This window comes from Bos taurus, chromosome 6 (genome assembly GCF_002263795.3).
Source record: "Bos taurus isolate L1 Dominette 01449 registration number 42190680 breed Hereford chromosome 6, ARS-UCD2.0, whole genome shotgun sequence".
NCBI classification, from domain to species: Eukaryota; Metazoa; Chordata; class Mammalia; order Artiodactyla; family Bovidae; genus Bos; species Bos taurus.
This window is the reverse complement of record NC_037333.1, coordinates 42,031,693-42,056,836: the sequence shown is the minus strand read 5'-3', so window position 1 is coordinate 42,056,836 and position 25,144 is coordinate 42,031,693. Positions and strand designations below refer to the sequence as shown.

The 25,144-nt window shown below is 38.1% G+C and overlaps 1 protein-coding gene across 4 annotated transcripts in view; it reads left to right on the top strand.

The window, feature by feature from the left end:
• ADGRA3 (adhesion G protein-coupled receptor A3) overlaps positions 1 to 25,144 on the top strand; it is a 132,458-nt gene that overhangs the window by 60,217 nt on the left and 47,097 nt on the right. For all 4 annotated transcript variants that reach the window (XM_059887743.1, XM_024993526.2, XM_024993527.2 and 1 more), the window contains 6 exons: positions 2,447 to 2,607; positions 4,260 to 4,473; positions 9,471 to 9,635; positions 12,678 to 12,879; positions 14,109 to 14,264; positions 24,955 to 25,116. In XM_059887743.1, coding sequence (XP_059743726.1) covers positions 2,447 to 2,607; positions 4,260 to 4,473; positions 9,471 to 9,635; positions 12,678 to 12,879; positions 14,109 to 14,264; positions 24,955 to 25,116 — 1,060 coding nt within the window. The remainder of the gene's footprint in view (positions 1 to 2,446; positions 2,608 to 4,259; positions 4,474 to 9,470; positions 9,636 to 12,677; positions 12,880 to 14,108; positions 14,265 to 24,954; positions 25,117 to 25,144) is intronic.

The following is a 25,144-nucleotide window of genomic DNA, read 5'->3' as shown; positions in this document are numbered from 1 at the left end:
TTATGTTGTTCTTTGAGAGCTTTCCTGGTGGCTTACATGGTAAAGAGTCTGCCTGCAATATAGGAGACCTGGGTTCCATCCCTGGGTTGGGAAGATCTTCTGGAGAAGGAAATGGCAACCCGCTCCAGTATTCTTGCTTGGAGAATCCCATGGACAGAAGAGCCTGGAGAGTCTCAGTCAATGGGGTGGGTCACAAGGAGTCAGACACAACTGAGCGACTAACACTTCACTTCATGTTATGTTTTAGAGATTAATTTTATCCTGTGACTCCATCCCCAAACTGAATTCACAGCTTATTGCTGATATTTTTAGGCATGCTTATGTAGAATGTCTGCTTTATGAAGTCAGTGTATGGTCATATTTACACAGTTCTCTGTAGCTTTAAAATTGGCTGAGTTTTTTTTTTTTTACACCCAAAACCAATTTTGTTAAGTGAGAGATTAGATTGTCTAGAAGTTACTTTCGAAGCTTACTGTATTTTCAGTAGCATTAATATGTCTCAAAGCATAACTTTTACTGATTCCTATTGGAATTACAGTTAAATACAATGGTTTTTCAAATTTTTATTGTGACATACAGACTTGAGTCTCTTTTTCCAGTGAAAGATGTCTTCTCTGCCAGATGCCTGTTTGATGTATGCTCACTTCTTATCTTTCCCCCCTTCCCCTCCCCTTTCTTTTTCCTTTCCCTGCCCTCCTCTTCATCTTTAGTTTTGTAAATTTATCATTTCAGTCTCATTTAGCAGCTTTCATTGGAATAAAGCCAATGGGTTAGGTGCTCAAGGGGCTTCTCACCATTATGGCAGACATATGTATGTACTTCTAGAATCCCTACATCAAACTTTTTTTTTCTTTTTTTTAAATTTAATTTTATTTTTAATACCCAAAGTATTTTTTTATTGAGGTATAGCTGATTAACAATGTTGAGATAGTTTCAGGTGAACAGTGAAGGGATTCAGCCATACATATACACGCAACCATTCTCCCCAAACTCCCCTCCCATCCAGGCTGGCACATAACATTGAACAGAGTTCCATATGCTATACAATAGGTCTCTGTTGATTATCCATTTAAAATATAGCAGTGTGTACAGGACCTTCCCAAAGTCCTTAACTATTCCTTCCCCCCAGCAACCATGAGTTCTGTTTTCTAAGTCTGAGTCTCTTTGTGTTTTGAAAGTAAGTTCATTTGTGTCATTTCTTTTAAGATTTCACAATAAGGGATGTCATGTGATTTTCTCTTTCTCTGAGACAGATAATAATTATCGCATAATTATAAAAAATAATTTTTTTGACAGGTATTATTTTCATATGCTTAAAAATTTGCAATCATTTTTCAGATCAAAGTAAAAGCCACTAACTTGCCATAGTGAACAGGCTTTGGATCATCTTGTTCCCTGACTCTTCCCTGATCTCAAGTCCAGTCAAGTCCCCGTCTTCCATAGTAATCCTCCAAGATGCCAGGCAGACATGCTTCTGCCTCAGGGCCTTTGCACTTGTGAGGCCTTTGCCTGGAAAACACTTCCACCAAGTATCACCCATGGCTCTGGGACTTCCCTGGTGGTCCAGTGGCTAAGAGTCTGTGTTCCCATTGCATGGGGCCTGGATTCAATCCCCAGTCAGGGAACTAGATCCCACATGCCACAACTAGGAGTTGTGGCTCCTACACCCTGCCTCAAACTCTTATCTGGTCTTTTTGGTACTATTAACATTCTTACCCAGAAAACTGCTTTTTAGTGAAGACATCTCCTTTTAGTGGGCTTATGTCAGCCATTTCTGTGAAGTTTAGGAAATAAAGACTGCAAAAATGATCTGACTTTTGAAACCCGAGATAGCAGGAATGTAAGAAGTATTTTCATGCAAAAATTGAGCAAAATTGTCAGTGTTTATAAAAGATAATGCTGTAAACTCACCAGAAGGTGGTTCTTAGGAATTAGAAGTTAGTCATCCTAATCAGAAAAACAGAATATAACCATGCGAAGCAGTCATATGTTGCTTTATGCTGTCAGAATTAAGAGTTTGCAGACATTTAAGCCAAGAACATGGCAATGATGCTGGAAGAAATGGGGAAAGCTTCAGTTTCCAGTAATAGTGCCACAGCCCTGATGACATATCCGTACAAGTTTGATAGACAAAAGGAATGTGGATGTGATATTCCAGTACCCTGGGCTTCAGAAGTATGTTTCATAGATGATGAAACGATTTTGTTCACATACCATCTTTGATTGAAAGCCGAGTCAGTCCAGGATCAGGTGGGAAGGGATTTTGGGGTCAGACATTCGACATCATCTCGCTGGGAAGGAAACCATAAGCAGTTGATGGTACAGTATGTGCCCTAGGTGAGATTGAGCAGCTGTGTGCTTGTCACCAAAGACTAAGCCAATGTAAAGCAAAAGTGCAATTTAATTCATTAACCATACTGTCTAAATTGCATTTTGTGTGCTACAGAGAATTTCAGACTGAGTATCTGCTGTGTGATTGTAACATACTGTGGATGCATCGCTGGGTAAAGGAGAGAAACATCACGGTACGGGACACACGGTGTGTTTATCCCAAGTCTCTTCAGGCCCAGCCAGTCACAGGTGTGAAGCAGGAGCTGTTGACATGCGGTAAGGAAGAAAAGCTGAGAAACGGTTAACTGTGTTTTGCTTGCTGCCATGTGTTTCCTGACAAACTTCAGAATTCTTTTTATATGTTGGAACCGATTGTAGCCATCACTCTTCATGAATTTGATAATATTCAGTTTTTGTCAACAGTTAAGTCAGTTGAATTAAAAAATGTTTTTTTCAATTGGCATTTAAAGTTCTTAGGTTCTGAACAGCTTTCTTAATGAAATTCAATTTCAATAAATAGTATAGATCTTCATATTTTCTAGTAGCAAATCAGTAATACGTTGATAGTGCTAAAATCTCAGGATGCAATCATGCGTTTTATTGATAGGGTATGAATTGATACAGCTGTTTTGAAGGGTGGCTTGGCAGTAAGTATTAGTGTTCTTAGAGAATTGGTACAACTTGATATAGCTAATTCTGCAAGTAGGGCTTAATTCTTGAGAAATCATCAGCTATGTGTGTAAATCTTCAGATTTTATATAAGAACATATCTTAAATTCTGAAAAATAGGGCATTGGCTTACTTATGACAGTCCATTCAATGAAATAGCATATTTGTTGAAAATCATGATTTTCCAGAATACCTGAAGACTTGAGGGAAATAATACATTTACCATGTGTTTAATGAAAAAGAAAAACCAGAAAAAACAGGAAACAGTCCTTACAATGATAGAGGGAGGTTCTAGTTTAGTCTCTGTGCTTGGAAATAAACAACCCTATCAGTTTTTTCCTTTTATTTTCATCATTATTGTTGTTTCACATGTGAAGTGTGCTCATTGGATTAAAGATTTATGAAAAGAAATAATGTGTACAGATAAGAAATCACCTTGGTGTACACTTTAAATATCTTATAATTTTGTCAATTATACCTCCATAAAGCTGGGGGGAAAAATGAAAAAACTGAAAGAAGGAAAAAAAAAACCAAAATCCATACTTAACATTCTTATCACTCATAGGTAGCTAACATCAAAGATACCTTGGTATACATATCAATTTTCTACCTTTTTATTATGTTTTATCCAAAATACCATACTCTAATATTATTTTGTATCATTTTTAAACTTGAAATAATGTAAACTTGTTTCCTCATCATACTGATATAAAAGATGCATACCAATTCATTATATACATATAGCCATAACTTTTATTTTTACATTATAGGGATATAGCCACAATAATTTCTTTATTACTGCATATTTAGGTTGTTAATTTCTCACTCCATAAACATTAACAAGATTAATTTCCTTACGTACATTTTTACGTATTAGCTATTTAGGATAGCTTGCTACTAAAAGTAGAATTGTCATGTTAGAGACCGAATATTTTAAAGGTTTTTGATGGGCCGTGATATTTGTGTACGTTTTTGCATATGTAGTTTAAGATTTCCTTCTTTTATTTTTCTTATTGGAAAGAAATATATCAGCTTTGTAAAAGTGACGTGAAATGGTTTAATTTTAATTTTATTTAATGGTGTTTTCATCTTGGATCCTCTTAATTCAGCAACATCTTTGTTGATGGTAAAACTAGAATGCTGATTACTGAGGAATTTGTTTTTCCATTTTTAAGATTTCAATTCGAACTTCTATAATTTTAAGTTCTGTAGTGTGAATATAGTATTTGTTTACTGAGTCTTTGTTCTCCTGTCTCTAGACCCTCCCCTTGAATTACCATCTTTCTACATGACTCCGTCTCATCGTCAAGTTGTATTTGAAGGAGACAGCCTTCCTTTCCAGTGCATGGCTTCATATATCGATCAAGACATGCAAGTGTTATGGTATCAAGACGGGCGAATAGTCGAAACTGATGAATCCCAAGGTATCTTTGTTGAAAAGAACATGATTCACAACTGCTCATTGATTGCAAGGTAAACTTTTTTAGATGAGGAATTGTCTCTGTAGATTTTATTTATCATCTCAGAAATTGTAATGTTTAGTTGACGTTTAAATTAATATTTTACCTTCTTGCATTTAAAAAGCAAATGTCTGACATTTCTTTTTCTGATTGTTATTTATCTTTGAAAGTTATCTTTTATTTATCTTTTCCATCTAGTTTTGGAGGTAAAAAAGCATAAGGTAGAAGGGAAACACTTTAAAAGCTGGAGACTTTTTGTTTAAAGTTTTAAGAGGAAAAAATGTAACCTTTTTTTTTACCAAACTTAATTTCCAACTATTTCCTGCTGCTATTAATAAGCGCAGAATTTCACTTCTAGGAATCACCTAATTTTCACTGTCTTATGATTAATGTTGCATTTTAAGATACTGCCTTTTTCATCCTGTTAGTATAAAACAGTATACTACCTGTTAACCTCATGGTTGGTACAAGTGCCACAATAGTTTGAATGAAGTTAAAGTACAAAAAACAGGATAAAAATAAATGTTATCACTCATTGTATTTTATTTTGGTGATATGTTAATCTGTAGGCATTGAATTTTCTCTTTCCTGCTCTCTGCCTCTGTCTCTGAGTATCTCTCCAAGCCTTTTCTATGTTTTTCTCTTTCCTTTTTATCAATTTTATGACGTTAGACCTCAACTTGAATATTTAAGGATAGAGCTATAACTTTCTACTGAGGTACTTTATGTAGTATTACAAAAGTGCATGAAAAAACTACCAAGGAAACTAATAGTTCTCTGAGTTCAGTCTCAGATCTGGGAATTTTGAGGTTTGAATATTCTATTTCATAATTTCTCTTTCTCTTCTGAGATTTCCTTAGAAGCATATTTTCATTTATGTCTTTGAACTTTTATAGTAGAAACCCTTAAATCCTTGCCTCTTAGTATCTGGGTTATATGGGGGTCATCGCCCTGCTTATTTTTTATGAATATGGTTTATATTTTCTACTTTAAAAAGTATTATTTATATGTCTGGTAATGTTGGATTGTATCCTAGATATTGTGAATGATTTGCTGTGGAGAAGCTGACAAAGTACAGCTTATGGGACAAATCTGGCCTATTAATTTTTTTTATAGTTTTAAATGGTTACCTATCAAATGGTTATACAGATACCTTCCAAATAGTATTGCTTCTCAGTCAGCAAAACCTAAAGTATTTACTGTGTGGCCTTCAAAGAAAACGTTTGCTGACCCCTGACTCTGGATTCTTTTGTATTCTTCTCAAAGACAGCTGATTTTGTTTCATTGAGCAGTTAGCTTTTGGTTAAGCTAAAACTCCTGGATCTGGCTTTTGTGTAGTAGGCAGCCACTGAAATCTGCTTGGTGTTTGCTGTGTCTGCATGTAGGTCAGGGATCAGTTAAAGAACTGGGTGAATTACATATGCACAAGTTTGGGCTTCTAGCCAGGCTGCTTTCACCTCTGTCTCTGATTTTTCAACCACTCAGATTTTGAGTTTCTTTTTGAATAATGCCTGCCCTTTGGCAAAAGTCATTAAAAATTTTCCTGGTTACTCCCCAGTGCCAATCTCTTTTTTCTAAAGTCAGTTCCTCTTTGGCTTCTGCTCACTTTGGATCACTCACCATGTGTTCAGATAGTTGACTGTAGTTTGTCTACAGCTTATAGCTGTTAAATGTCGGGAGTGTGGTTTGATAGGAGCCAAGAAAGGAATGTCAATCCACTCCAGTATTCTTGCCTGGAGAATTCCACGGACAGAGGAGCCTGGAGGGCTACCGTCCATGGGGTCACAAAGAGTCAGACATGATTGAGCAACTCGCACTTTCTTTCACTCTACTATTACCAGAAGCAGAGTTCGCTTACTAGGGGTTAAGACTGTTAGGAATGTTTTGTGTATTCTTTGCATCAGTGTATTAAGTCCCAGTGAGAAGAGTCTGTTACATTGTTTTTACTGTGGTGATAATTTCACAAGTGTATACATATGTTAGAAGTTACCAAATTGTAGACTTGAAGTAGTTTATTGTCTGAGTAGACAATAATTGACATATAGTATGCACCCCACTCCAGTACTCTTGCCTGGAAAATCCCATGGACGGAGGAGCCTGGAAGGCTGCAGTCCATGGGGTAGCTGAGGGTCGGACACGACTGAGCAACTTCACTGTCACTTTTCACTTTCATGCATTGGAGAAGGAAATGGCAACCCACTCCAGTGTTCTTGCCTGGAGAATCCCAGGGACGGGGGAGCCTGGTGGGCTGCTGTCTATGGGATCGCACAGAGTCGGACACGACTGAAGTGACTTAGCAGTAGCAAAGCTTTAAAAATGTAATAGAACTCTTGTCTGAATAAAAGCTTTATTTTTTAAAGTTTTACTGAAGTTTAGTTAATTTATAGTGCTGTGTTAATTTCTGCTATATAGCAAAGTGCCTCAGTTATATATATACATACTTATACATATATGTATATATACACACACACTTTTTCAGATTCTTTTCTATTATGGTTCATCACAGGGTATTGAATATAGTTCCAAGAGCTTCAATTTAGGCTTCTTCAATTTTGTAACAAGTAACCAGATTTACTTTATAAATTCATTTCTCTGTCATGTTTAACTTAATCTAAATTCCATTAGCATTAAAAAAATTAATTCAAAGGATAGCAACTTCGCACAATGGTTTTTTGTTGATAGGAATACTTACTAAAGTGAAAGTCTTTCATATGAAGACTGGGAAGTCCTTTACCTGGAGTTAGCTCCAGAATAATAGAAAGTTGTAGGAGAAGGAAATATGTGGTTATTGGATTGGGTAGCCTCATAGACCTCTTGATTCTTCATTGGTCTTTGCATGTCATTGAGCCTTCATTAATAAGAACTGGAGTTTGTATTTTTCCTGGACATTGAAATTGAAGCTACCCCTTCTCCTTAAATCTCCTAATGTGTTGTGCTGAGGATTCTTGAAAAATTTATTCTGATAATTGGTTTTAGACATTGAAGGTATTGCTGAAAGTTATCTTTAAAAAATGTTAGGACCATTTTCCCCAGAGCGTGTGCTAACATGCTCTGGGATGCTACAGTGAGTGGACAGAGGTGCTGTGGGGTATTTTGAGTGTTTGAGCATAGTGATACTGGACATTCCTGGACATCTCACAGCTACCAGCTCTGGGCAGTTAGGGTGTTGACATTACATCATGCTGCCTCCCTTTTGTTTGTGTCACATCTTAGTTACTGGTATTTTGACAATTACTATGGTACAAAGCAAGTACTGTATGAAAATCATTGTGGAATAAGAAATAGAGATATCATTGTCTGATCTGTATCTGATTAATTTTAGAGTGCCCAGTAAGCATGCGCAACCCATTAGGAAGCAGTTGTGGTTATGTAAGAATGAAATATTTATTTTAAATTGATTTTTTTTTTTTTTCAAATGGCTGTAAGGTATTAGGACATATATACACAGTTTTAGGATTTCATGTAGTCATTGCAACCACCCGAGGTGTTTCTTTTAGGCTAGGGGCACTGTGAAAGTTATCTAGTCAGTGAAGGTACCATGAACTGAGAAAATATGGGGACTTCTGGATTTGAGAATGCTTTTTATTGCCCAGAATTTTTATATACTTCTTCCTGGTTCAGTAGAGTCATATAAAGTAGAATTCTAGTTGGCAATGTTTTGGTTATTTAAATTTAATGTCAAACTCTTCTGTGTCGTTTTACCTTGAGTATACCTATTTTAATATGTTAATGTATTTAACTTAGTAAAGATGATAAACATTTTCTTTGGTTCAAAATCACAGTCCCTCAAAGTCTTTATTAGAGCATTTATTGTTGTGTAGCCATTAATGATTTAGGAAGCTACAAAAATGTATAGTAACTTCAAGACAGTCTTTAGTGAGTTAATTAAAATGATACATGCTTTATGTCTAATGATTTATCTGTATCTACATAAAAGCAAAGTATGATAGATCATGTGGGGGGAATAAAGGTTAATTGAAGATTCTGCCATTTGCTCTTAATTAATAGGTTTTATATTAGAGAATTATGATGTCATCTTGAAAGTTGAATTTTCTGACAGCTGTTCAGAAATATAGCTGTTATTAGAAGTTGAAGTATACTTTTAAATGAAAAGCTACTTTTTTAAAAGCCTTAATTGGTAATTTATTAAATCTTTTTAGAGACTTAATAGGTTTCCCCCCTTTTCCATAAGATATTTCATTTTAAATATTAATTACACACTTTATATTAGTCTCCTTCATGCTTGAATATTTTCCCTAGAATTCCCAAGATGTAACTTGGTAACTTCCCTGCTAGTTTTTTAATTGTTAGGCTTTTGATTTTTTTTTTTTTCTCTTTTTTCTTATTGCAGTGTAGTTGATTTACAACGTTGTGTTGGTTTCAGGTGTACAAAGTGATTCAGTTAGACCTGTGTGTGTATAGATATATTTTCCAGATTCTTTCCCTTATAGGTTATTACAAAATATTGAGTATAGTTCCTGTGCTATACACTAGGTCCTTGTTGGTTGCCTGTTTCATGTGTAGTAGTATGTATATGTTAATCCCAAACTCAATTTATCCTTCTTCCCTCCTTTCCCTTTGAGAACCATAAGTTAGTTTACTATGTCTGTGGGTCTGTTTCTGTTTTTATCCCTTATGTGTGAAATCTAAAGAAACAGATACGAATGAACTTAGATACAAAACGGAAAACATAGCCTCTCCATTAGTTTTGCTGAAGGCAGTGCTGTGATGTTTCTGTTTTGGTGCTTGGTTTCCCTCTGTGGCATGGCCTGCTCTCCCTTTTCCTGGAGTCTCAGTGCCACTGCCCTCCATTCATTCTTATGTTACAGCCAGCTCTTGACTTGCTGCTGAAGTACTTAAACGGAGGGATCGTTTTTTTTATTCATTTTTATCTAGCAAGCGCTTAGCCTCCAGCACACATTCATGTTTGCTAAATGCATGATCGAAGCACATGTTGTCTCCCTTCTTGCCTAACCATATTTTCTCTCTTTAAACTCTTTCTTCATGCAGTGCCCTAACCATTTCTAATATTCAGGCTGGATCGACTGGAAATTGGGGCTGCCACGTCCAGACCAAACGTGGGAACAATACAAGAACCGTGGATATTGTGGTCTTAGAAAGCTCTGCACAGTACTGTCCTCCTGAGCGGGTGGTGAACAATAAAGGAGATTTCAGGTCAGTGACTTGAAGAGTGCTGAAAGGGGCTGATTTGCCCCAATTCTTTTTATTCTCAAAGGCATAAGTAAGTAAGTGAGGAAGTGAAGTAGCTCAGTCGTGTCTGACTCTTTGGGACCCCATGGACTGTAGCCTACCAGGCTCCTCCGTCCATGGGATTTTCCAGGCAGTAGTACTGGAGCGGACTGCCATTTCCTTCTCCAGTGGATCTTCCTGACCCAGGGATCGAACCCAGGTCTCCCGCATTATAGACAGACGCTTTACCATCTGAGCCACCACGGAAGTATAGATGTATGTAATTGGTCTCCTGTCTTCAGTAAGAATTTGAGAAATGTATTCACATATATAATAGGATCGCTCTAGTGGCTCAGGACGGTAAAGCGTCTGTCTGCAATACAGAAGACCCAGGTTCGATCCCTGGGTTGGGAAGATCCCCTGGAGAAGGAAATGGCAGCCCACTCCAGTATTCTTGCCTGGAAAATCCCATGGATCTCGGAGCCTGGTAGGCTACCGTCCATTGGGTTGCAAAGAGTCGGACACGACTGAGCGACTTCACTTTGACTTTATTCACATATATATCCTTATATATCTAAGGACTGCCCTTTAGAATGGTGATTTCAGAATCATTTATGGAAACTAAAAGTAAAAACAGGTGCCTGAACTTTATCTCAGATCTATTGATTGATGAGTCTCTGAAGGTTGAGCCAGAAGTGTTTATTTTTATTTTGTAGTTTTGTTGTAGTAGTTAAGAACCACTACCTTAAGAAACATTTTGGAAATTCCACTCAAATAATGTGAAATTCAGACAGGTTAACAGCATTTCCTGTTTCTGAGGGGCTTTTTTTGGATGGCCTTTGGAAGGTTTTGTTGTGTTAATTCAGTTTTAACTGCAGACAGTCAGTAGACATTGTACTTAGCAGAAACACACACCCAGTTTCCCTCCGCTGTGTGGTTCTTCTAGCAATTAAATCAGGGGACTTTGAGAAAAGAAAGCTGTTGGGTGGCCTGAAAGCTGGGGAGCCTCTAGTGTTGGACCCTGTTAGGATAAGCAGATTGACTTAAATGCGGTGGTTTTGTTTTTGCTTTTTAATAGAAAGTTTAGAATTTGTGAGCGGTAACAACTTTTACTTTAGACTCCCCTGTCTTTCAAAGTTGCTTTAAAACATTATCTTTAAACTTATTATTTACCTAAAATGCTTTATGTTCAGGATTTTAATAATCAGTTTATAGTTAATATAAATGAAGGGAAATATGTAGCTCTTTAAAGCAGCATAGAGATTTTTGAATACACGGTTGGTTTACACTGTCTGTGATTGGTATTTTTGCTGCCTTGTGGCTATAAGTCTGATTTTTAAGAATAAGAAAAAAACTCTTTGTTGTTATTCTTTCAAGTCCAAGGTGAAGAAGCAATGACAACTTTAGCTCAGCTAGTTCTTCATTGATTTTTTTTTTTAAATTCCCTTTTGACTTTCCTTTCTCCTCCCCCATTTAAAATTCTTCTGGATAATGTGTGCGTGGAAATCATAATTTATTGTTGCCAACAGATAAGTCTTTTATGTGGATTAACTGTTAACTTGTAATATTTATACAGTATACTTTGAAGTGAAATAGATACCATTTGTTAATTTTGTTACATTCAATGCCTTTATTAAATAATCATAGGATTTTTTCTATTTATGGTGTATTATCTGTCTTTACTTATAGTTTTGGAGTGTTTTCATTTTTAAAAATAGAAGAAGAATCTGTTTAACTGATTAATGAATTATTTATCTTTTGACACTCCTTAAGATATAATACAGTTAGAACTTCCACTGCATTAATAAAATTTAGTTTAGCATTGCTTGATCTATTTATACAGTTTTTGATAATGCATTACATTTTGGTGTGGCTGATATTATAATTTAGAAGTTCATATGTTGTAAGTCATCTGTAGCTTTTATTAAATACATTATTTTCATTCCCAGTTTTGGAGAAATAGAGCTCAAATAACAAAGATTTCTCCCAGTCCAGTTAGTGCTGATTTCACGCCAGCAGGTTGGTGTAGTCACTTGCACAGTACCTATGCAATTTATCTGGGTTTCACTCAGATAAATTTGGTTGTATATGTTATTGGATGTTTTCAAGACCACTTCCCAAGTGCAAAAGTTTGTTGAAAGGACTCACAGGACTCAGCATGCAGCTGTGGTCACAGCTCAGATGTAGTGATGTAGTAATATACCTAGCCGGATAATAAGGGGAAAAGACACAGATGGATTCTGGGGCGATCAGTGTGTAAGTTCTTGATTATCTCTGCCTCCCAGGAGGCTCATGCAGAGCCTACCCCTCCTCCAGCCTTGAAAAGGCAGCAGCCTCTGTATAGTGTTTTTGCCCAGGGAAGACGATTGGAGTCTCAGCATCCAAAACTCCTGTTGGGAAATGTTCATAAAGGCAACCTCTGTCTATCTCATTCCAAAACTTTAGATCCTCAGGATGAAAGCAGGTGCTCAGCACACACCATATGGCTTCCGCAGACTGTCTAGGTAAAGTGAATCACTCTTACCAGTTAACTGTGAACACAAAAAGCCCCAAATTCCTGGGTGCCACTGAAAGGCCAGCATTGCAGGCAGGCCACTTTAAGGATGGCAGTCCTTTCTGCAAGTATACTAACTGTCTTTCTGTGAAAGGCCAAATTCTATTCATACTGGAAAAGATTCTGACCCTATATACCTAATGATTGTATAAGCCAACGATACAGTAACAGTAATTAAAGAAACATAAGACCATTTGGTGCACCATTTTTCTTTTCTGCTTGATAAGGTACAATTTCCGTGGTTGTATTTAGAATATTTTAGGAAAATATTCTGTTATGGCATTAAAATTTATTCAGCTGATACCTTACAATGGTTTTAGTTCATTTTAGCTTTTTTTGTTTTTGCCTTTATTGTCAAAGGAGTTCTGTTTCTTCTTGATTTTCCTCTGATTCCGTGTGACACGTCCTGATCCTCGATTTTCCCCTGCTGTTACTGTGTCAGAGTAGGTTCTCTCGTGTCTTCGTCTCTCTAGGTGGCCCAGAACACTGGCGGGCATCACCGCGTATCTGCAGTGTACTCGGAACGCCCACGGCAGTGGGATCTACCCTGGGAACGCACAGGATGAGAGAAAGGCCTGGCGCAGATGTGATCGAGGTGGCTTTTGGGCGGATGATGATTATTCCCGCTGCCAGTATGCGAACGATGTCACTAGAGTTCTTTATATGTTTAATCAGGTAACTGGAAAGTCTTCAGATCTTCTGAGGTTGCTAATAAGACGTGGTGCTCACACCAAATACATAAGTTTTTTTTACTACTAGTAAAGCGTAAGGATTTGGTGTCTATACTTTCGTGGACTGTGTCTTTGGGATCAGACCTGTTCTTCTCAACCAGTATTCACAGCCCTCTCTGGCATTACTCTTCCTTTCCAGGTATGGCCTGGCTTTATGCCTTTGCTTGAATAACTTAGCATCTGTATCCCCAAACAGAATCCCAACCATTCTTCAAGAGCACCTGGGAGGCCCCCTCTTCAGTTCCTTTTATAATCCCTTTGTCACAAGAGATCCCTTGTCGTGCTTGTCTTTTTAGTGTGCCTTTTCTCATCTCTGCTTCTATGTCTTTTTTAAAACCATAGCCGATTATAAGCAGCTGGCAGGTGGTTTCTTTCACACATTTTCTTACGCTTCTTTGCACCTGGTATACACTTTTTGTAATGGTTGGTGCTGAGTTGTGTTTAAGTCAATAATAAACAAATGAAAAACATTACAGGCCGTGCATGGCAGTATAGATAAGTGCTAAATAAGTGGTTCATACTCCCAGGTGGCAGGAGTTCCAGGGGAGATGTTGATCCCTCCTGGCTGGAATACTTGGGAAAGGTGTTACTAGGCAATTGGAATTGAGTATATATAGGATTTGGATAGATACAGATGAAGAGATGGTGCAGGCCGCTTCCCTGATTTTTCTTTTTCTTTTTAAACTTTTAACTTTGTTATTTTTATCTTTTGGCTGTGCTGTAGCATGTGGGATCTTAGTTCCCTGACCAGGGATCAAACCCACATCCCCTGCATTAGAACCACTGGACCACCAGGGAAGTCCCTCCCTGATGTGTTTTTATGTGCTGTTTTATTTCATTCTAAGTTAAAAAAAGAAAATTCCTTCAGTTAGTTTCCAATAAAATTTGTCTTAGTTTTGGAAAAAGCATTTTGCGAAGGTCGTAGTGAATCGGTGATAAAGAGTTTTGAAATTGCCATGTTTTGAAATGCAAAGGTAAGGTGCAATGTGGGACACCTGGGTTCGATCCCTGGGTTGGGAAGATCCCTTGGAGAAGGGAAAGGCTACCTACTCCAGTATTCTGGCCTGGAGAATTCCATGGACTATACAGTCCATGGTGTCACAAAGAGTCGGACACGACTGAGCGACTTTCACTTCACTTGCTAAGTGCTTCTTTTTTGCCTTTTTAATACAGATGCCCCTCAATCTTACCAACGCTGTGGCTACAGCCCGACAGTTATTAGCTTACACTGTGGAAGCAGCCAACTTTTCGGACAAGATGGATGTTATATTTGTGGCTGAAATGATAGAGAAATTTGGAAGATTTACCAAAGAGGAAAAATCAAAAGAGGTATTTTCTGGTTCAGATTTGTAGCATATAGTATGTCAGCAAATGGTCGTGTGATAGAGCTGACTCTCTATTTTTAAAGCCTACTTATGTTTGCTGTATTTGAACTAAATATACCTTTTAATTTCCAGAATTGTCATTGAGAAACCTATGCTCCATCTGTCATGGGAACTTGTTGGGAGGAGTAGAGGTGGATTGTTAGTTCTTGGCAATAAGGTACCAGGGTAGGGCAGAACCAGCCTGTGAGAAAGCAGCTTTTTCTGCATCCATGGTGTATGTGAGTCGGGCTGCATCTCTCAGGCTGACTGGGATTTCCCTTCTCCCCACTGGTGTGTTTTCATCTTTCTTCTTTGTTTTTTTTTAAAAATCACCACTTAAATTTATTGATTGAAGACGTCTTTGTATGCTTAACAATTTACAATGTTCAGAAAGTAGAATCTTTTTTGTTCTTCTATTTATTTTTTTAAATTTAATTTTAAATTAGAGGGTAATTACAATATTGGGATGGTTTCTGCCATATATCAACATGAATCAGCCATATGTGTAGATGTGTCCCTTCCCACCCCCTCCCCACCCCAGCCTTCCCGGTTGTCACAGAGCACTGGCTTTGGGTTCCCTGTGTCATACAGCACGCTCCCACTTGTTCATCCTTCTTCGTGAGAGTTTTAGTTCCCCAGATCTTGTGTTAAATTGCTTTGGGAATGTCCTAGAGAAAATGTAAGACTATTTTAGCACTTTTAAAACAAAATTCCAAATGATTAAGATACACGAGGCATGAAAATTTAGTGACTTTGAAAAGAGGCCATGTTCAAACTATGATATTCCTGTCCACATGATACCCTTTAGGGGAAGACATTGACAACTACTGTTTTCAGAATCAGTGAGCAGCAAATAATGATTTGAATAAGTTTTTAGCTGCAGATTAACATGTTCTTAAACTTTATTTCCAGCCAGGTGAGAGCTTTTATATAAACTGTTTCTCTTGTGATGGAATCATATAAGAATGAATTTTTGAGCTAGAATAAACCTAGATTAGGTCATACACTGAAGCCTAAAGAAAATTAAACAATTTCTCTAAGGTTTTAGAGCTAAACTATGCAGGGCTGAAAACAACTCGAGAACTTTGGTTGTCTAATCCAGCAGTTTTCTGCTGTATCATATTTACTTTCTAGAAGAGCTTTGCTCTGTCATAGTATTCCAAAAGTACTGTGGGGAAGACACTGAACTAAACAAAGTCTTAATATATTTCTTTATGTGGGGCATCTCAGATTCGTTAATGTGCTAAAAGGTGGTATTGGTTTGGCTAAAAAGTTCATTCAGCTTTTTACGCACAGTGGTATGGATAAACCCAAATGAACCTTTTGGCCAACCCAATTAATATCCCTTGTTTCTCTACATAATTTAACCAAGGGAGTTTTTTGCATGTGGTACCTATTAATATCTGGCATTTTGGTGATAAATTTTGAAATTGCAGCTCTGTACATTAGGTACTTTACTTGCTGTAGTGTAGCTGATAAAGGAAAGAAAGTAGTGACATGCTTATAAATGGGATTCAGAACACCAGACCACCTAATGATGACATGGCATTTCACTGTTGCTATCTAATCTTCAGGCCTTAGTTTCCTAATGAATTGTTCCTTTGCTTGATTCTGTCCTTGGGCCATAGCCCGCTTCCCATGATGAATTTTTCTGGTGCCGGGAGGAGCCGTGTGAATCCTGGCTCTGTGGTAATCCTGCTCTCCCTTGTTGATTATAATCACAGGTTAGCTGCCCACATGATTAGAAGTCATTCATGGAGGCTGGATGTTTCAGGTCACTAGAGTAATTGGAATGGCATTTGGAATCTGGACATAGGGAAAGGTCCTGCCATCGTGTGATAGACCAGAGTTTACCCCTTGCTGCCCTGTTCTGGTGTGAGGGACTTCTGTACACTTCCCAGGTCGGGAGCAGCAGTGTGGTGCCCTGAGGTGTACGTTTCATTGTGTTGCTGCTGTGTGGGAAGAATGGTCTGAATCTTTGTTGCTTTGTCATGTTCTTAGGGGGAAGCATCTTGTTGAAGACTGGAAGTGGACCTGGTTTGTGAGTTATTAACCATGGACCCTTTGTTTTTAAAATGAGACATGATGCTTGCCCTGTTTAACTTGCAGTTAAACTCACTGTTTACGCAAGAGAGAATATAGGTGAAACTATTTTTATCATTGCAAAGCTAGGACATATTTTTTAGGGTTAAGAAATTAGCATTTTTTTTGTACTTGTGAGGAATTTTCATTTATCTATCTATTTTACTTGAAGTTGAATTGATGTGCAATACTTTCTGTTATAGATGCACAACATGCAGTTGCAGTTCAGTCGCTCAGTCGTGTCCTATTCTTTGCAACCCCGCGGACTGCACCATGCCAGGCTTCCCTGTCTATCACCAGCTCCTGGACCTTGCTCAGACTCATGTCCATCAAGTCAGTTATGCCATCCACACATCTCATCCTCTGTCGTCCCCTTCTTCTCTTGCCTTCAATCTTTCCCAGCATCAGAGTCTTTTCCAGTGAGTCAGTTCTTTGCATCAGGTGGCCAGGTGGCCAACATATTGGAGCTTCAATTCAACATTAATCCTTCCAATGAATATTCAGGAACAATTTCCTATATGAGACTGGTTTGATCTTCTTGCAGTTCAAGGGACTCAAAAGAGTCCTCTCCAACACCACAGTTTAAAAGCATCAATTCTTTGGGACTCAGTTTTCTTTATGTCCAACTCTCACATCCATACATGACTACAGGAAAAACCATAGCTTTGACTATACGGACCTTTGTTGTATATATATAACATAGCCGTTCACAATTTCTTTTTTTTAATTTATTTATTTTAATTGGAGGATAATTACTTTACAATATTGTGATGATTTTTGCCATATATCAACATAAATCAGCCATAGGCATACACGTGTCTGCTCTGAAAAGTAACATTCTTATGATCTCAGAAGCTAAGAGAGAAGTCCTTTAAAAAAAATACCACCAGACTGCTTTAGTTACTTATCTAAAAACTTACTTTGAAGGAGATTGTTGTCACTTTCACTGGCTGACATAGAAGGTGAAATTTTAACTATCTTTGGAAACAAATGATGGCAACCTATTAAGTATAAATAGAAAAAACAGGAAATTATTCAGGATTGAACAATTGAGATATAAATGTAAGATTACCTTTGATGCAGTGACAGACATTTGATTCTTTGGAAGCTTAAAATTGCAGGCCAGAGCTTTCCCGGTTTATTGCTATGTTAAGAAGAAATCATAAGGCTTAAGGGCTCCATTTTAAGTTAATTAACACTGCATAAAATTATGCTAAGGTATCTTAAAATGCATATAGCATAATTGGGCAATTAAATTGATTTTTGTATTATATCCAGAAAGTTGTTGTGCTGTGGATTTTTTCATAAACAACCTGGGATTGAGTCTAGCCAACACAAGCTGGTACTCTTGTTGTCTTAGGGTGGGTGCTGAAAACTATCAAACCGCCAGATCTAAATGAGGTATTTACTGGGGTCTTTTAAAAAGAGCCGAAGGTTCTCTGTCAGATAGTGTGTGTTCCATATTTACTGTAGTGATTTCTCTTATGGAAACAAGCATGTATCCATTTTAAAAGATGAGAACATCTATGAAGATTAGAGTTAGTTATGTATTATAATTTTCTTACTGTGCTCTAGTCTTAAATATGTAAGGCATGCACCTCACATTTTTATGTATAGAATTTTTAAAATTCTTTCATTTATTTACTTTAAGGTATAATCACATCTGTACTGGCGAGTTTCTTTTTTATTTTCAATGTTTTTAATGTTTTTTTCCTTGATCTTACTTGTCAGACTTCCTGATACTGTTTATATTTTCAAAGACCCAGCCTCTGGCTTTTTGATCCTTCTGAGAACATGGTTTCTCAAACTTGCATGGGGCCCACAATTGGTACCAGGTTCCGGGTGTGGGAAGCCTGAGGATTCGTATTTCCTCTAAATTCCAGGTGATACTGGGCAACGTCTTTGGCACAGGCTTTGAGCACCTCTGTGAAGTAAAGTGAAGTGAAAGTCCCTCAGTCGTGTCTGACTCTTTGCAACCCCATGGACTGTAGTCCATGGAATTCTCCAGGCCAGAATACTGGAGTGGGTAGCCTTTCCGTTCTCCAGGGGATCTTCCCAACCCAGGGATTGAACCCAGTTCTCCCACATTGAGGACCACTGTAGTATATTTCTTTCCTATTCTTACCTCTTTTTAAAAAAATGTTCTATTTGGGTTTAACTTTTTAAAAACTTTTCAGACACTTTTTTTTTTATTAGAAAATTCCTAAAATGTAGGAGAAGGAATATTACTATTAACACTCTTGTTTTACCTTTCACTGAATTTCGACAGTTTTCGGCACTTATCAGTCTTGCTTCATCTCTCCTGTCCACGCTTTTTATGTTTTCTGCCCCTCCTTCCTTCTCTCTTCCCCTCTCCCTGTGTCTCTGTGTGTCTCTGTCTTACTCTGTGTCTTTCTGTCTTTCAATGCCGGAACATTTAAGAGCACATTTTAGGTGTCATATTTCATCCATAATTTTTTTTTTTTAATTGTAAGGAACTTTAAAATAGAACCATGATATGGTTATTATATCACCCAAATGAACTCAAGTCCTTAATATTATAAAATATCTAATCCGTGTTCAGTTTTCCTTGATTATGATTTTTCTTTAAATGTGGACCTTGTGTCTGGTTTCCTTATGAAATTCATTCATATAATTTTCTAGTTGGTTTTGTGGGATTTTCTAGACAGACGGTTTTGTCCATAGACAGTAGATAACAGTTGGTTTGTCTGTTTCCGTATAAAACACATCCTGTTTTTCTGGTTATACGTCGGTGAGGACCTCCAGAACTATGCTGATGCGTGTTGGTGACAAGTGGTCTTCATGAGAATGGTATGATGTGTCATTATTATGACATGATATATGGTATGATGTGATACTTATGTGCTTCTGCTAGGTGCTGGGGGGCTATATCAGTGTTAGGGGGTCACATTGGAAGTAGTTCTCAGCTTGAGGTTTCTCAGACCACAGAAAAAATGAGAACTCTGTTCTCAGTCCTGTGTGAAGGTCGACTTGTGTTGACAGATGGACAGGGAAGAGATTTTTTTACCTCTTTCCTAGCTTGTGCCAAAGTCAAGATGGGCAAGTTTCAAGTTTCCTTGCGATTCCCTTCCTTCCAGGAGGCTGGTTTAATGCTGCTTGGCCCTGACCCTGCTGGTGTTCCCTTTGGCTTATCAGCTTTATGCTGTGGTTTTCTCCTGTTAGCCTGTGTTGGCAGGGCCTGGGTCTTACATGGAAGTCAGAGCATAGTCTGTGGTCAGCTGAGCTCAGCCGCAGAGCGCTTCGGATTCCTGTTGTTTTGCTGTTGGCCTCTCGTGGAGCCTTTGTTTTCTGAATGGTCAGTGGTGCATTTAAAAGGTAACTTTTTTTCCTTTACCATTTTTCACTTTTATCAGGAGAATTGTCCATAGTACTTAGTCCTCCATGCTTCCAGAAAGGGAGATGCATGTACAGTTTTGTCATCGGAAAAACAAGATCTGCTTCCAGTGGGAGAGTTGGAGGGATCGTACAAGTTAAGCCTTGCCATTTGTTGTGAAGGTATGGCTGAGGATGTTGAGCATTTCACTTGGTATCTCTTTAATAGTGTTCTTCACGTGTTCTAAGAATTTTCTTTATGAAAGTGACTGTCTACTTGGAGGAAATATTCTCCTTTTCATTAATAATTGAACGGTTATCTTCACTGCCTTGACTAGAAACACGTCAAGAATCAGTTTTTCCCCAGTCCCATTAACTCTGCCATTGATGTGTATTTTAACTTGAGTCTTTTTTTAAGCCTGTGTTTCCCACCAGGACTTCCCTGGTGGCTCAGACAGTCAAGAATCTGCCTACAATGCAGGAGACTGTGGGTGTATCCCTGGGTTGTGAAGATTCCCTAAAGGAAGGAAATGGCAACCCACTCCAGTATTCTTGCCTAGAGAATTCTGTGGACAGAGGAGCCTGGCAGGCTACAGTTTGTGGGGTTGCAAAGAGTTGGACATGACTGAGTGACTTAACACACTTTCTCACTCTCTATGTATGTTTTAATTTAAAAAGAATTATCTTTTAAACATTGTTAGGCTATTTCAGATACTTTCTATAAGGCAAGAGAGAATAAATGCAACTTTTATTCCCTGTGACATTGTTTTCAATCTTTTCCCCTTCCCACTTGTTTTCCCATCGCCATCCTCTTTATTTTTGTACCAGAGTGACATCAGAGCTTTCATCTGATGACCATCACATTTGGACCTTTCGAACACTGACTACTTACCAAGCTGAGCAGCGTTCAGTTGGGGTCCCCAGGCCCTCAGGATGCTGAAGCTGGTTAATAATGCCATAAACACATTCTTAAAAATTTACTTTCATAACAGAGCAATTCCTTCATTAAAGTAATCAGGGCATATAGCATACTTTGAGATGGGAATGATATCAATACAGCTATTTATAATTAGGAAAAACCATGAAGTTTACTTGAACTAAAATAATGACATCAACTGAGTTATTATTTAGTCGAGTTTGAACTGTGTGTCAGTTCTGGACTTTTCATCTCCATCTCAGCTGTCCCCAGACAACTTCTCAGCATACTGCCCTGTGGTATATGTGTCTCTAATTTTTGCTTCTCTAGTTATTAGAATTGCTGAGGTACCCCCTGCTGACTTTGTGCTTGAAACAAGAATGTGGGAAGGGGCCTAGATTTCTTGGCTTTTCTCAAAAACTATATGAATTGCTTAATGAAGATATTTGCCTTCTGTTCTCTCTCTCTCTGTCTTTCTTAAAGACAGTTTTCATAGGGTTCTTGGTCTCATTTTGCAAATGGGCAAACAGAGACTTGGAGAGGATAAATAATTTGCTATGGACATTTAACTTGTAAGGGATGGTTGAACTCTTAACCCAGGAGAACTTAAGTCCAAGGCACATAAGCATACTCGCTGCAGTGTTATTTTATTCTCCTGTTACATTAAAATCAAATACATCAAGTTGAGTTTATGTGTTGTGTGTTATGTGAACCAACATCAGAAATTCATGAAATTTACAGGTGATTTTAATCTAGTTTTGCCCGGGATTGCAAACATAAATATTGAAAAGAGCATGAAATATTCTGCCTCTTACCACAGATGACATTTAATGGTTTCATTGTTGTTAATGTGGCATTTTCATTTCTCTCCCCTTTTATCTTGGATGAAGTGCGTTCACAGTGTTTTCGTTTGATCCTCGCCCTGTGGTATGACAGATGGCAGAGCAGGTGCATGACTCCTCCGACCCTTCCGTGGCTGGCGTGGCCTTCAGGGAATGCGGTCGAAGAGAAATACGGTGCTTCCCCGCACATTGGTCACGGTTATTAAACTGTACCTGTGTGTCACATTTCAGGGATGCTTTTTTAATCCGGTGTAATTTTTCATGTACTGTTATTCTTTTTGTGTCCTTTTTTGCCACCATGAAGGATTCAGAACTACTTCCATAACCAAGCTCCAGAAGCATGTAGTGTTTCATGATTGCTTGCTATAGGGGATATTTTGGCTACAAAACTGTTTCTTTAATTCATAGCCTTTTATAATGAAATAATGGGGAAAAAAAAGCTTATCCTCAGCTAAGGCAACCCCTTTTATTAGCTCTATACTTTCTTACAGATACTACTACTACTTCTTTTTTTTTGTTGTTTTACAGTTATTGACACATGTCAAATTCCTTGGCTGGCATTATCTAGTGACCCATGGCTGTAGTTCCTTGATTAAAAAATAAACAGCTTTTCAAAAGAGATGATGTATCAGTTAGGTCTCATGTTAGAGTTTCATAAAGCCCATACATGTAGAACTTGTAAAGAAATTTCCAAGCTAGTTGTAAAATTGCTGATTTTTTTGAATACTTCATAAATATTTGAGGAGGGCCTTGGAGGAGAATTGGTATTTTCTTGTATTTGATCTTTTAAATTTTTACAGGCAATGGCCATTTCTTTTCTGATAGCTATAGAACATATCATACAGTGTCATCTCTTATTTATTTTTGTATACAGTTTTGAAAATACAAATTTGAAAGGTAAGAATAAGAGGTAAAAATGTAACCAAATTCTCTAGCTTCTCTGAATTGCCATTAAGAGGTGGTAGTTATTATTCCAGTTGCTGTATAAGTGGCTGATATACAAATGCAGGCGTCACCACCCATCTTCATAACTCCAGAAATAAGCACTTCTGTTAAAGTGAAATTTACCCCCATACCTATTGTTTTTAGGAATATATTATGAGGTGCTGGTGTTTTCATGAAAGTGAAAAGAAAGTGAAGTCGCTCAGTTGTGTCTGACTCTTTGTGACCCTGTGGACTGTAGCCTACCAGGTTTCTCCGTCCATGGGATTTTCCAGGCAAGAATACTCAAGTGGTTTGCCATTTCCTTCTCCAGGAGATCTTCCTGAACCAAGGATTGAACCCGGTCTCCTACATTGTAGGAAGACGCTTTACCATCTGAGCCACAGGGAAGTCTGGTGTTTTCATAAATTGTATCAAATGAACAGACTCAGGATTCTACATAGTTTGATTATAGGTTCTTCTTCATTCTTTGTCAGTTGATCTTGTTCATGTCTTGGGTTTGAATGAGTTGCCTCTTGAGAGAATATGTGAGTCCATTAAAATTGGGTTTTGCGGTTAAATTCCATTACTATCTGTCATTTATTACTCTGTTTATTTCATCTCTTGCAGGTATCACAACCTAGTCACTTAAAAAAAATGTATTTAGTTGCTTGTTATATATTTTCTTGATAGATACAAACTCCAAAATATATCTTCTATGTTTCTCTCACTGCTGTATCTCCATTGCTTGGGGATAGTGTCTGGCTCACCTTGGTCCTCAATAAATATTTAGTCAGGGAGTGAATGGGTATTATATAGCTGTTGGCTTTTATACGAGGAGTTACTCTAATGAATGAGTATGAATATAAGTAGGACATTGGGGGCTGTCCCTGCCCCCAAGATGTTTATACTGGAATTAAAATAAGGACAGAATTGTGACACATGATGGTAACGGCAGTATGAAGTCAATTAACTGTATTTGAGTTGGATAAGATGATGGGGCTTTACGGAGGAGATAGAGGCAGTTTTGCTGGGTACATTGTTCCTCTTTATATATGAACATGTAGACTTTAAAAATGTACCCCTCTTAACACTTCTAGAGCCTGTCATTCTCAGAAAGACTTATTTTGGGATGGAAATGGAAAAAAAAAGGGAGCAGTAAAATTAGAGCTGTGTTTTGAATGCCTGCCATGTGCAAGGCATAGTTTGAGGAGCCTTATAGTTATTAGTGGAGCTTAATCTTCACAACATTCAGAAAAGACAGGATGGTTATTATCCTTGTTTCACAAATAAAGGAAGGTACGGGAGGTGCCAGCCCTGCTCCATGGCTCGGGGGTGGAATCCGGTAGATTTCCGCAGGCTTGTCTTCTTCCTGAAAAGAAGCATGGGTGGAAAGGACTGATCTTTTTCCAGACCCACCTCAGCCCTCATAATTACACACCCTGGGAAGAGTATTGGAGACAGAACAGGGTTGAAAAGCTCAGCTGGACTCTTCTGGGGTGATGAAAAGACATCTGCTGAAATGGCCTTGGCAGTCTGGCTTGGCTTTGGGGCGTTTGAGGCTTTTTTCTTGGTTAGAGGACCTGCCAGCTTGTCAGCCCTCCAGTGCTACCTCCAGAATGCTTGTGTGCTCTAGCTCTTGTGAATGGTTTGCTCAATAGTAGACCCTCCTGGCAACAGGCTTTCTCCTTATCCTGGACTGTTCAGTGCACTTTTCTGAAATGAGACATACAAGTCACCAGCAACGACAGCCCATTGATATTTCACTGGTGTTGCCTGACAGATGTTTACATCTGTAAGTTACGGACTGAGCTAATGAAAATAATTCAGGAAATGAAACAAACAAGCAGTGGAAAAGTGGACACTTATTGGGATTCATTTGTTTTTTTGACCATGTAAATCTAAAAGCATCCCTTGAGTTGGGAGACAGGGAAGAAGCAGCTTGTTCAAGATAAAGATAAAGGGAACCGTGTGTGCACAGACTCACGTGATGGCCCAGCGCATACAGAGAACTCACAGTAGTTGGACATACCTAGGGTTTTAAACATGACAGGATGCTAAAGAGGTCACCAGTATGTTCTTTAATTTTTAATTAAATTTAACTGAAGTATAGTTGATTTAATGTTGTGCCAGATACTTCTTGATCATATTAAGTAATACTTATGCAAAAAGAAGATAAGTGTTTTTCCAGAGTGGAGATCTGTTTATTCTGAGAATCATGTAATTTTCTTCCCCTTGATTAATATAAATGCCTTTCTCCCCCGACTCCCTGACTGCACCCCCCAACCTATCAGTTTAAGTACTACATGTCACTCTTTTCCCTGATGATTTGGTGGTTACGTGAATACACTGTTTTGAGCTAAATGTTACCAAATGGTTATAATGACTGTGCTCTTCCTATCTGAAGATGCCTTAATGAGAAATGAGTCAAGTGCCTGTTGGGTTTTCCTGTGGAAATTTAGACTGAATGCCCAGCTTAGTGTCTCATTAGGATTTTGATGATGTAAAGCCTCCTGTGTGGGCTTTAAAGATCTTCCTTTTCTCTCCTGCATGCCTGCTAGCTTGGCGATGTGATGGTTGACATTGCAAGTAACATCATGTTGGCTGATGAACGCGTCCTGGGGCTGGCGCAGAGGGAGGCCAAAGCCTGCAGTAGAATCGTTCAGTGTCTGCAGCGCATCGCCACATACCGACTGGCAAACGGAGCTCATGTTTATTCAACAGTAAGTGTCACGTTATCCTAGATTTCTA